The following is a 13,778-nucleotide window of genomic DNA, read 5'->3' on the forward strand; positions in this document are numbered from 1 at the left end:
TAAGACTAATGAACACCGAAACCTTTTTATAATCTATATAAAACGGATATAAATTAAAGTGACATTGTCAAGTAGACTAGGGCCAACCTTAATGGGTAAGGGAAGTTCCCTCTTTTTGAAAACTTGAAAACAGTAGTGGGTTGGAATATGAGAACCAGAAAGTGAGACAATAAACAGAAAATAAACTGACCACAGTTCACTTTAACCCTCCAAGCTGACTGAAATCAGTAAGTAAATACTCTAGTGAAAAGTCAATTCAGTTTTTAAACTTTGGTTTTAAAAGCTAAGATGGTATTAGTAACATGGTTAAGAAATAGCTTTAATTGTCAGTATCTTGACTATGTCCAAATATCATAAATAAGTTTCATATGTCTTTATTCCTTGGAAAAATTTGGGTTTCATTAATTACTCTAATTTGTTTTTTTGTTTTAAATAAAGATGCTGGGAGATGATAAAACAAAACACCTTGTAGCTTCATCTGAACATAACCTTGGAGTTCAATTGGAGAACACTTGGTCTAAGGACAGAGATAAAATTTCTCCCTTTACTTTGAGCTGTCCTGAGGAGGATCATGCAGAAATGAATGAGTCCTCAGAAAGGATAGCAGGAGATGTCCTGGAGAAAATGGAAGTCAGCAAAGAAACTAGTAATTTTTCTGCCAGGTCAGACCAAACTACCTTGGAATATCATGATGCAAGATCACCAGACGACCTTGAAGATGATGTTATCTTCATAACTTCTAAACCAGCTAATTCTTCCGCCGAAGATGTTGCTATCATACAGGAAGAGATGGAGGAAGAAGGCAGTGAGGTGGTCAAAAGTGAGCCTTTGCAGTTTGAACAACAGACTTCTTCAGAGCTGGAGAAACACACTGGTATGTGTTGTCATGTGGTCACTTAAGTAATCTAATTAAATGACCATTTGAGTGCCTTTTTAAAAGGTTAAATGATAATTATAGTGGACAGTAGCTAATATTGATATAGTGTCCACAAGTGTGCAAGACCTCCATAGTTGAACAGGTCCTTCCACTATAAGCCTCTATTTTGAGGCATTCTTAACTTTCTCATGTGTTGCACTTTGGGCTGACTTTCCTTGTGCTTAGTCCCAACCAAGAGGCAACAATTTCTTATTTTTGAAAGCTGATATTTCTAGTTTGGGTTTACATGTGGTTGGTTTTTTTTTGGTTTTTGGTTTTTGAGTATGAAAGACTTTTCATCGGCTACATTTATACCCGTTCTTTGATGCTTAGGATTAAATAGCTGCTTCAGATATGTCAGAGGCTTAGTCCTCATTGAGAAGGCCTTTGATCTATTTGAAAATGTTGATAAGTTAGACATATTTGAAAATGTTATACTGGGACTGTATAGTAATCTTTTCTGTCTATTGAATTGTATCCAAGATATGCTATTTCTGGTAGAGGCATGCAAGTGTCCATCTGTGTGTGGCATGGAATCTTAAAATTGCTGTGTTCACACCAGTGGGTTATGCAGTCAAGTATTAATGCACGTAGTGTATTTGAATGGAAAGGTTCTGCAGGGTCTTGGGGGCTGGTTTGTTGTCATAGACACCGGAGTGAGGCACCTCAATGTGAGCAGCAGAAGTTCCCAACTACAGTCTCCACTTATTTACACAAGCAGAGGGGAATAATCCAGGTCCAAATATCTGTAATAAAATAGCTCAGTGACCTTAACGATCCAATAACAATCATTTGTTCTTGGACAAGAAATACAAGATGCTTTTCCAAGCATAATCATCACTAGGTAATCTTTACAAGAAACCTTCTTGTTATGTTGGGCTGTGATGGAAAGGGTTCTGTACAATTACAGTATAAACGTGATATTTTATCACTGGCAGAAGCAGAAGGTAGTCTGTGCTGCTTCTACTTAAACCATTTTGGTCCAGCAGTATGGTCCTAAATCAGGTTTCTGAGAGTAATAACGACGAGGGAGAAAGCAGGCACCCAGACAAGAAAGAGGCTAAAGAAATGCACAAAATTAAGTATGACAAGACAGAAATGATAGTGGTGTTCAATGGCTTAGCCTGGCAATGCATTAGTTTAAGATCAAGCTTTATCCCTCGCTCAAGTGCCAAAAGCATTTGATTGTGCTTCTCCCCTCCTACCTTTTGGGGATGCAGGGGAGGAAAAGGATGTCACTCATGTTACTAGCATTACTAGCCTCTGGGGAGACCAAAGTCAAGCCCATCTCAACCAGGGTGATCAACATTATGGCATATTGGAAAGATCTCTGGTAAGAGAATGGAGAAGAAACAAAAATAAAAGATATGGAGATAAATATCCAAAATCCAAAGAAAGGGAAAGAGGTGGACTTAAGCTTCTAATTTTAAGAGCAAAAGATATTGTTTGAAGTTTTCAGTTGCTAATCCAATTTTTCTTTGAGTTTTAATAGTCAACTTCTAAATCTTTTCCTACCCCCTAAAATTTCGCCATTCGTTCATTTGTTTCCCTTGAAAGAAAAATAATATGAGGGCAAAGGTAACAAAATATGAAATCAAATTATACAGTAATGGAAAAATACTTCTCATCAGAAGGTTCTCAACCTTTTGAGGTCCCTTCCAGCCCTAGATTTCTATGATTGTGAGAGAGAGCGGAGGTTTTTTTTTGTAGTGGGAGCAATAACTCAGACTTTTTGTGCATTTAAATCTCAACCACAGCATTGCATTAGTAGATCACTTTTGCATTTTAAATAAGCAAAATAATGAAGCACATAATGAGGTTTGTAATTTAAAATCAGGTAAACTTTTTCAAAGAACTCACGTTGTGCTTAATGCAAGTAGCTACCTGTTGTTCAGCTGTTAACAATGTTGTTCCTAGGATTTCTGGAAAGGACAGAAATAGAATGTCCTACCCTTCCTGAGGAGGGTATGTTGGTGTTGAATCACTTAAGCACCTTTCAAGTTGCTGGAGTCTCTACTTGTTTGTCAGCTGGTGAAAGGTAAATATGTAAAACTAAATAAATAATTTGGGTATACAAATATCAGTGCCAGTTGGATTTCTTATACTTTAAAAGCTCTATTGTCTTAAGTTCAGATTGGTTCTCTGCTATTTTACTTTCATAACCTACATCCTATCGGGGTTCCTTGCATCTTCCTGCATAAACATAACCTCAGTGGTTAATAATCAAACGTTAACTCTCAGAAAGACAGTCTTCACAAAGTACTGTGGTTACAAACTGGTTAATTCAATCACGAGGCTATTTAAAGTTTTCCCAATTTGAGTCTGTTAAACTGACACTCTGTACTTGAAAGTCTCACTTCTGTCTGAAAATTATGTACCTCATGTAATTAAAAGTAATACCTAAGGTTCCTATGACTGAAAAGTTTTCCGGGGGATTCTTTCAGCTAGTTTACTTTTGTGTATTTTGACAACATTTTGTACAAAATCATTGTGTTGAAAAGTCCTGCAAGTACCTAACCATATGTAGGAAAATAGAATAATTTATGGTAACTTTATTGGTACAGACCTCACTTTTTGTACAATTTGTTCTGAACTTTTGTTATAGTAGTTACATAAATAATCATTCCCCAGAAAACTATTTTTATTACTGTCATTTTTTTAAACGATTAAAACACTTAGAGTGAATGGACATTTAATACTTGAATCATGCCATTACTTAGTGTGTGGGTGTGGGTGGTTACAATGAGACCTGAGCTGAATGCTAATATTTTGGGGTAGGGAGTTCCAATGTTTGTTCTGAATATGTACTGTTATGAGCATGGACATGAGTATTTTAAAACTAGAACAGAACTTTTAAAAAACGAATACAGGGGTTCCACCTCTTGTTTCTTTTCTGTTTACAAAGTGAAACTGCCACCGAAGAGTCCAAGATGTCTTCTTTATCAGAAGAAAAAGAGCTGCCTCTCACAAGATCACAGGCTTTGGAGGCACCAGGAGCAGATTCTAAATGTATGTATGTTTGGTGTATTTAGCAACAAGTAAAAGTTTTCACTGTTGAGTTAAGGTAGCTGTAGTTAGGCGCATAAAAAGTATTTGAGCTGCCAGGGTTAAATGCACAACTTACCCTGTCACTTCACACTTAACAGATTGAAGTGAAGCTTGGTAATGCAAATTTTTGTCAACTTAGAGCTAGAATATACTTATCAAAGAACCTGTGTTTAGAGGAGGCAGAGTTAACACATACCTTTTTATTGAATTAGAGATTTAGGAAAATTGATATTACAATTCATTTCTATGTGCATAGCACACTGCTGCAAATTGTACATCTTCGCTGCAGAATTGAGATCAAGTGTGCAACAGACACAGGCTTTAAACACCCTTCTAACTGATGGTAGGGGGCTTGGTACTCCAGCTGTGGGAAAGAAGTAACAAGGAGGGAAGGTGTCTGTACAACCACATTTCCTGTCTCAAGGGTTGAGGGCTCTTAACTCCTTCCTTGTGACTCTTTGGTGTGAGGCCCTTTATCTCTACATAGTTCAGTCTTGCCAAGTGAGGTGGGCTTGGCTGCTAGGTTTTGGAACATGGAACACCTACTCTGTCTCATCCTACGTGGAGGCAGAACAAGATGAGTTCAGTAGCATTGCATTGGCAGCCTATGTGATAGCAGGGCAGAGGAATTGTTTTTCTGTGTGGCTTCATGCCTGCAGAAATGTGGCAGGCATAATGCATTGGATGCAACAGTGAACTAGTTTGGATGTTTGGTCCTCAGGAAGTGGACCTCCAAAGTGATACTTGAGGTAGATTGGTTGTCCCCAAGCTTATAATGTCCTTTGCTAGCTTTTGTTTGGCATTGTGGGGGGGAGGGAGCATATAGGTCTCGTACTCAATTTATCGTTATCTCCTGGCTATGTGTGCCGGTTTCTGGCTGTTTTTATTAACAATTCTGAGACCCAGTTCACGCTGTCTTAAGAGGATATTTTATTACCGAATTTACAGAAAAAGAATAATAATTGTTTTACTTAAGAACATAAGAATGGCCCTACTCGGTCAGACCAAAGGTCCATCTAGCCCAGTGTCCTGTCTTCTGACAGTGGCCAGTGCCAGGTGCCCCAGAGGGAATGAACAGAATAGGTGGTAATCAAGTGATCCATCCCCAGTCGCTCATTCCCAGCTTCTGGCAAACAGAGGCTAGGGACACCATTCCTGCCCATCCTGGCTAATAGCCATTGATGGACCTATCCTCCATGAATTTATCTAGTTCTTTTTTGAACCCTGTTATGGTCTTGGCCTTCACAACATCCTCTGGCAAGGAGTTCTACAGGTTGACTGTGCGTTGTGTGAAGAAATACTTCCTTTTATTTGTTTTATACCTGCTGCCTATTAATTTCATTTGGTGACCCCTAGTTCTTGTGTTACGAGAAGTAGTAAACAACACTTCCTTATCTACTTTCTCTACACCAGTCATGATTTATAGATCTCAATCATATCTCCCCTTAGTTGTCTTTTTTTTCCAAGCTGAGAAGTCCCATTCTTATTAATCTCTCCTCATACGGAAGCCGTTCCATACCCCAACCATTTTTGTTGCCCTTTTCTGAACCTTTTCCAATTCCAATATATCTTTTTTGAGATGGGATGACCACATCTGCACACAGTATTCAAGCTGTAGGCATACCATGGATTTATATAGAGGCAACATGATGATATTTTCTGTCCTATTATCTATCCCTTTATTAATTATTCCCAGCATTCTGTTAGCTTTTTTGACTGCCGCTGCACATTGAGTGGATGTTTTCAGAGAACTATCCACAATGACTCCAAGATCTTTCTTGAGTGGTAACAGCTAATTTAGACCCCATCATTTTATATGTATAGTTGGGATTATGCTTTCCAATGTGCATTACTTTGCATTTATCAACATTAAATTTCATCTGCCATTTTGTTGCCCAGTCACCCAGTTTTGAGAGATCCTTTTGTAGCTCTTCGATAGCTTATCAAATATAGCTGCTAATCTGCCCCTAAATGTAAGATAATATAGTATTTACGATACTTGAAAATCTTAACTCAGAAAGACTTTCTTACAGCTCTGGAACAGTCTTGTTCAGATCACATGTCCAGAAATGTGTCGTCGTCCCCGGTCTACTCTATTACAAAAAGAGGCCCTGTAGAATACAGCCCGAAGGCCTGGACAATTTGTCAGTGATACTCAGACTGAGACTTGCAAGCCAGAAGTTGCTCTTTAATTTGTCTCCTACAACTCTATGCAGCATATGATATTAAAACACTTTAATTATTTAATTAGTGATTTAATTATTAACCAAGATAAGTTATTAACCAATCAGGATGCTTTTACTATGTTATTAACCAATTGTGGTTTCTAAAATAATACTCAGTCATTTTGCTGTGAGAATTATATATGTGAAACAATGAACTCACACTACTGTGGCTCTTTTGGCTAATTTGGCTCCTGAACCACTGAGATCTGAGGATCCCTGGTTTAAGTGTTAAATCTCAATTGGCATTTGGGATTATGCCATACTTCAGTCCACCATAAAATGGTAATTTCTCTTGTTATGGCTGCTCATTAGCAAGACAAAACTTTTATTTTTTCAATACAGGAAAATTGTAGGGTTTTTTTAAACGTCTTAGAGGACACTTGTTGTGAAATCAGTTGGTCTTAACTGTATGAGGCAGGGATGAATGAATTGTGGATTGAACTGAATTCTGCTAAATCAGTTTTGTCTGACCTGTGTACAAACATGCACCAATATTAGTATTGTGTGGAAATATCCACTATCCTGTTGTGTCAGTGATTCTTCTCTCCTCTTATAAAAGTTGTATTGTTTCCCTATGCCACACTAACACCCGATTACTGACTAGATTGCTTGAGGTGGTTGGGAGCTGACATAATTTAGAGCAGCCTTCAGACTGCTCTAATTTGTACCAAAGAACCAACTGTGCACGTGACCACTGCAGGGTTGGGGGAGGAGTGCTCAAACATAATCAAGGATCTAGACCAATGTTTTAAAGAAGCATACTTGCATAATATCAGGCCTGGGCTACACTAGCGGGGGGGTTCGAACTAAGATACGCAACTTCAGCTACGCTATTCGCTATTCCGTCCTCACGGCGGCGAGTCGACTGCCGTGGCTCCCCCGTCAACTCTGCTTACTCCTCCTGCCGAGGTGGAATATGGGCGTCGATTCGGGGATCGATTTATCGCATCTAGACGAGACTCGATAAATCTATCCCCGATGCATCGAACACTACCCGCCGATCTGGCGGGTAGTATAGACTTACCCTCAGTTAATACAATCCTCAGTATTTATGCAGCAGTTAAAATGAGTCCAACTTGTTCAGCTTTTTATGCCAGACAACTTGAAGTCAGAAATTTACTGGGAAAAAATCTCTTTCAGCTGTGATCAGTATCCTTCACACTGAGGATATTCCCAGTACTCATTCAGAAAACCAGCTTCAAGAGGAAAGGAGTGAGGACCTACATGAAGATCAGAAGTCTGAGGAAGCTGCAATAGAAGAAAATGTTCTGTTCCTGCAAGAAAAAACATCTACTTCTAAAAGTCCTCCTGAAACTAAAGAAGTTAATGTAAGTGAATTATTTGCCCATTTTGCTAAGTTAGTACAAGACAGAAAAACTCTTGGGAAACCTGAGAACCTTGGCAGTTGGCATCTAAATGTTTTCATGTGACCTGTAAGTCTCTTCAGTTGACTTAATGTGACTATTAACTTCAGTGCTTAGCTAGAGATCATGTATTCCTTTGTGTTTCCACAGCACCTCAGACAATGGGGCCCCAATCAAGATGGGTATTGCTACAGCAATACAAATAACTACGAACACATAGTCAACATCCTTCTTTTCCTAAAATCAGATTGGACCAGTTACATATTAATCTGATTTGCTTAAATATAAACATTTATGCAAGGCCTTATGTGAAGTGGTCCAAAATCAAATATCTGTTTTAAGGCTAAAAGCAAGTAGAGGGGGCAGTACAGTTTCATTTTAACAAAACTGAGGCTCCCTCAGTAAAATTTTCAAAAGTGCCTAAGTGACTTGGGTGCTTACACTCCAGTAATTTTCGGAGACTTAGGGTCCTAAGTCCTGTTTTCAAAAGTGACATAGGAACTTAGATAGTTGGAAATTTTTATCCACTGTTCCTAGTTAGTATAAACAGTTCCTCAGTAATGTAATAATTGGACTGCCAGGTTGTTTCCAACTAAATAGAAATTTCATTTAGGGGTTCAAAGCCCAATTTATAGAACCTCTGATGTTAGTTATGATTAAGGCTATGTTTTAGTCATGGGTATTTTTAGTAAAAGGCATGCACAGGTCACGGACAGTAAACAAAAATTCATGGCCTGTGACCTGTCCATGACTTGTACTATATACCCCTGACTAAATCTTGGGTGCTTTGGGGCAGCTTGGGACCCCTGTTACTAATTGGGGGTGGGGGTTGGCGGGGCTGGCAGGCTCCCTAGCCGGATTATCAGCTGAGGGACTCTGTGTGCTGCCTCTGCCTGCAGGCGCTGCCCCCCCAGCTTCCATTGGCCGCAGTTCCCATCCAATGGGAGCTGTGGCACTTGGGGAGGGACAGCACACAGAACAGCCCTAGCCGCACCTCCGCCTAGTAGTTGAGGGACATGTCGCCGCTTCCAGGGAGCTCGTCCAAGGTAAGCGCTGCCCAGAACTCTCACCCCCTCCCAGGTCCCAACCTCCTGCCCTAACCCTGAGCCCCCTCCCACATCCAAACTCCTGCTGCTGCTTGGGGGGTGGGAGGGTGCAGTGGCCCAACACAGCCCCAGCAGCGGCCAGTGTGGCTGGCCCAGGGGCTGCCTGAGCTACTCAGGCGGCCCCCGGACCAGCCGCTCTGGTCGCTGCAGAAGTCAAGGAGGTCCCGAAAGTCACGGAAACCGTAACTTCCGTGACAGACTCGCATCCTTAGTTATGATTTTATAGGGTGGTTCACTGCAGTATTCTTAAACTAAAAAATAGAATTGTTAAACATCCAGTTGTCTTACTGAATTTCATCTCTGATGTGATTTTTACAACCTCTCTCTCTGCATATGGCTGAAGAAAGAGCTGTGGGAGTTATTTTGATACATGTGAGCAGCATACAGGGCAGACTCAGAATCAGTGTGCTAAATTATGCCTGTGGTGAGAAGAGAGATTTCACTGTTGTCATCTTGTGAAGCTCAAAGGGCTGGGTTGGAGAGTACAACACACACACTCTGAGCACACAGCTGAGCACAGGGAGGCAGTCTCCATTTCTTGTCTGAGACTCTGAAGGTATATAGACATTCTGCCTTTGGCAGCTTTGGAGACTGGAGGCCAGGGTATGGAAGGTCAGAGTACTCTTGGTTCTAGTAATAGTGGGTTAAGAACCTTCTGGGGGGGGGGGGGGGGGAAAGGAGCAGCTGCCATGAGGGAGGCAAGAAACAAAGCTACTGAGATTGGTGACATAGCTGCTGGTAGAGAGCCACCTGGAGCACAGGAAGGGCTTTTCTACCCTTGCCTAGCTCCCACCTCCTTCTCCCACTAGCATACCTGCAGGCTTCCCTCTTTGGCTTCTCTTTCCCTTTGTTAAAGCCTCGTTTAGAGCGGGATGTCTGCTTTTCTGTTGACAATCTTTGAGTCAGTGTTGAAGGTTGTACAGTGTCAGTGTCCCTCAGGTTTAGTCAATCTACTAGTCACACTTGAGTGGCAGGTTTTCTTAATAAGATTTCATTGCAATCGTTAAGAGGAAAGGAGGCAGGAAAATGAGAAGTGAATGCTAATACAGACTGTCTTTTGAGGAGTTTTCTCTCAGCTTGGTCAGTAGTATATCTATTGGAAAGGATGGGACATAAAGTTTTTCATCCCACCCCAGAACAATTTCTCTTCCCACTGAGGCCAATGGAGGGAAAATACTTTTCTTCCTAAGATTGTAAGAAGCCATCCATACTATATGGACACAAAGGAAAGACAGCAATCCTGTCCAGCATAGGAAACTGCAAAGAATGGGAGACAGTGAATTCATTACATGAGCTGTTTTGTACAATCCAAAATAATTCCCCGGTGCACCACTGGTTTTATCTCTTGTCTGTCAGCCAATCTGTCCACAAGTTGGACTGCTGTAGAGCCAATAGCCATGACTGGAGTTTTCAGAGCCTAAAATATTTTCTGTTTGCACAGACCAATATTGTGATTCCCTCACGTGATGAATCTTACGATTTTTATATTTACATCACTGCTTGTTCTCAGGATTTGAGTCGTTCTAAGGGCCCTAAGTCCCTGATCTTTTCTTTTTTCTTCTGCTCTGGTGTCCCCTTTCTTTTGGTTACTGCGGGTCACATATTGTAGGTCACAACTTGATAATTACCAAAGGAAGAGCATGTCCTACCATCACTTACTTCTTGGTTAAATCTAGGGAAGGAACCAAGCCATAAAAATCAGATGCGGATCCAGACTCTTAAGTAAAACTATGGATCTGAACATAGTCGTCATATTTCAACCTATTTAACATAAAGCCAGCCACTAAGTATTCCTCTTAGAATAGACTGGAGGCAGTTCCTGATCTACCTCAGACTTGTAAAACAATGCAGTTGACTCCTTGCTGCTAGAAAATCTTCGTAATTGTAAACAGAAAATCTAAAACTGCTTAACTATCTGGTTCCATGTAATAAATACTTATTTTCAGTCCCTTAAATTGCGTGCATTTTGTGTTTTAATAGAGAATGATTTGTTTACTTCTAATTACTGTGCTCAATAATGATTCAAAAGAAGGGGGCACCATTGACCTCAATCGTATCAAGGCCTGCTGAAAGTTAGTATATGCAGAAACTAATATATTAATGTATGTTAATATATTACTAACAGACCTGTTTACTTTTATTTTAGATTATTGAAGATGGCATCCCTGATGTCCAAGCTTCAGAAGAAACAGTGGAGACAACTCCATTTAATGAGCAATATCCATCAGGCACTCTTAAACTTCAATACAACTTTGATGCTATCAAACAGCAGTTCACTTGTGACTTGCCTGATACTAAAGACACCGATGAATGTGACACAGCTGAAGGGGATGGAGAGCTTTTCATGTCTGAAAGCAATTTTACTTTAATATTAGAGGGAGAAGACGGTGAAACTGAGACAGGAGACCCTACAACGTTAGATATATCTACTAAACCAGTTAGCACAAAAACAGAGGACAAGAATATGAATCATGTAGGCACTATTGATAACCAAGAGAATATTACGAATTCAGTGCCCACTGTAACTAGTGATCAGGAGTCTCAGAATATTGCAGAGGCATTCCCATATGTGCCTGAACCTGTTAAGGTAGCTATTGCTGAAAATTTATTAGACATAATCAAAGACACAAGAAGTAAAGAAATCGCTTCTGAAATAGTGGAACAGTCTGTTCATGAAAGTATACCTTTAATGAGCAAAAAGGTAACTATTTCCCAGAAGCCAATAAAGACTCCACTAACAACGGTGCCGGAAGCAAGTGCAGATAATGCCAGTGTTTGTCAAGTAGACTATGTGGTGACACCTAAACGTCCAAGGGGACGAAAGAGCAAAAATCTAAATATCCCCTCAACAGATGCTCAACAGCTGTCAAATACAGGCAGACCAGATCTGTTGGGACTGTGTACCCTGAGGAGAAGTGCTAGGCGAACAAAAGAAACTTCTGCGATTCATGAAGGTTCCCATCTTGATTCTGATGGAAATTCTCAAGATCAGCAAATATCTCAGATCCCTGATACTCCTAGGAGAAGACCCAGGAAAACTAGGGGGACTCATTTAGAAACATCAGACAATGTTCATTCTATTGGACAGTCATTACAGATGGTTGGTACTCCAAGGAGAGGGTTAAGGAGAACCAGGGAATCTGCATCAGTACTTTCTGAACAGGCAAATGAGGACATTCCTCTTGCTGAAGAAGCAATTAAGCTACCTGCTACTTCTAAAAGGACTGGTAGAGGAGCAAAAAGTTCAGTAGGGAATCAAGAAAATAGCCAGCTTTTCACTGATCACAAGGTAAAAATGGCAGTCAGTCCCATTAAAAGGGGAAGAAAACGAAAAAGTGTTAGTTTACAACTTACTGAAAACATCATTACTGATCAGGAGTCAGAGCCCTATGAGCAGCAGCTGCCTGTGCCAACTAGAAGAGGCAGGAGGAAAAAGACTAGTACATCATCAGAAGTTTCAGAAAATTGTGAGCTTGATACATCTAAGCCGTCTCATCACCAAATGGAACTTAAATCTTCTGTAACTACTAGAAGAAATGTTAGAAGGAGGACATTAAATCTGTCTGCAGGTACAGATTCTATACCCACTCAGGAAGCCATACATTCGGAGGAGAGAGAGAAAATGCCTGATACCCCTAAGAGAAGAGCAACAAGAGTTACACCTGCTAAAGTAGAAAAAACAGGTACTGGAAAACCCACTCTAGAGAAAACACCTGTTCAGCTAGTTGAGGCATTGGCTACAACCAGGACTTCAGCCAGAGCTGGACATAGAAACAGAAAGAGGCAACTACAATCAGTATCAGAGGAAAGCACAGAGGAAGAAGGCTTGCCTCAAGGAACTGATTGCAATCCTTCTTTGCTAGTTGCAGACCTAACTGAATCAAGACTTGATGAAATGGAGAGAACTTTAGCAGTTCATGGTACTCGTATTACAAGGACCAGATCCAGCAAAATTGGCATGCATCAGAAGCTCTCCCTAGAGGAAAATGAGTCCTTCTTTTTCTCTCCCCCTCTCACAAAGCTTACAAAGAAATCAAAAGGTACCTGAATTGTTTTCTGACACAAAATAGGAATGCTTACAATTTCATTCTCACCTGTCAGCTACATGAAACGTATTTTGAGCACAGTTTTATGTAAGGAACTTAACCATATAAAAGTTAAGATTCATAGTGAAGGATACAATTCCTTTTTTTTACTCATGTCTAAGAGTTACAGGACTCGGTTATTATAGAAGCCTCTTAACAGTAAGGGAGTTGAAATATCACAAGTCCAGGGGAATGAAACTTAGTCTGATCTTTTCTTTTGTTTTTAATTTCTATCTAGAATAAGTATTTCAGTCATTCATTTCATTACATACGCCTGCCTTTTGTTTTTCATTTGTGGAAGAAATAGTGTGTTACTCTCCCAAATTCTATGTACAGTTTGAGTTCCCCTACTTGTAGCACCAAAATGAGATCCAACTCTTCAGTATGTGATTGTCCTTCATGCATCTTGTGTGCTTTGATTGGTTGGGAAGTAATTATCCCAGAACTAAAGAGTTAAAATGTCACTGAAATGATTGACAGTTCACACCTATCGAAGCCAGTGTTTCAGGTTATCTGGATATCCAGACAGGCATCATTGGATTAGTTTTTATCTGGCTCACATTTTGCAATAAGACTTGGGAGACCAAGATGTAGCCATTATGGGAAAGTACCAGAACTTTGAGCTTCCATGAGACAGCCCAATTTGACCCTTATTTTAGATTTAAAGACAAACCATATGTTTACTGGGGTGCAATCTTGGTTTTGCTATTCTGTGCTTAAGTATTAGTTGTATTTTTATCTTTCCCCATCCTTTGTATTTACATTAGCTGTACATTTTGTCGTAGCTGAAAAGGCAGAGCATCCTGTACAGCTCAAGGATTTAGACCCAGAGTTGTCTTCTCAGTTTGTGTTCTCGCCCCCTCTTTTGAGGTCGAGGAGGAAACATGTGTCCAGTATTTCACGGATTGTGAAAGAATTGGTAAGTAATGTTTGTAATTACTTCCTATCCGTTTCAAGCTTTTCTCTGTAACTCTTTTACAAACTATATTCTTAAATTATGACTGTTGCAGAACCCTGTTCTGTAAAAGCATAAT

General features: G+C 40.1%; 1 protein-coding gene across 1 annotated transcript in view; it reads left to right on the forward strand.

Moving 5' to 3' along the window:
- Window positions 1–13,778, forward strand: part of AHCTF1 (AT-hook containing transcription factor 1) — a 78,535-nt gene that overhangs the window by 61,237 nt on the left and 3,520 nt on the right. Inside the window, exons 29-34 of the mRNA XM_026649641.2 lie at window positions 439–874; window positions 2,834–2,954; window positions 3,822–3,925; window positions 7,330–7,517; window positions 10,806–12,699; window positions 13,530–13,663. Coding sequence (XP_026505426.1) covers window positions 439–874; window positions 2,834–2,954; window positions 3,822–3,925; window positions 7,330–7,517; window positions 10,806–12,699; window positions 13,530–13,663 — 2,877 coding nt within the window. The remainder of the gene's footprint in view (window positions 1–438; window positions 875–2,833; window positions 2,955–3,821; window positions 3,926–7,329; window positions 7,518–10,805; window positions 12,700–13,529; window positions 13,664–13,778) is intronic.

The sequence above is a fragment of the Terrapene carolina genome, unplaced genomic scaffold (assembly GCF_002925995.2).
Source record: "Terrapene carolina triunguis isolate 2854851 unplaced genomic scaffold, T_m_triunguis-2.0 Scaffold85, whole genome shotgun sequence".
Classification (NCBI taxonomy): Eukaryota; Metazoa; Chordata; order Testudines; family Emydidae; genus Terrapene; species Terrapene triunguis.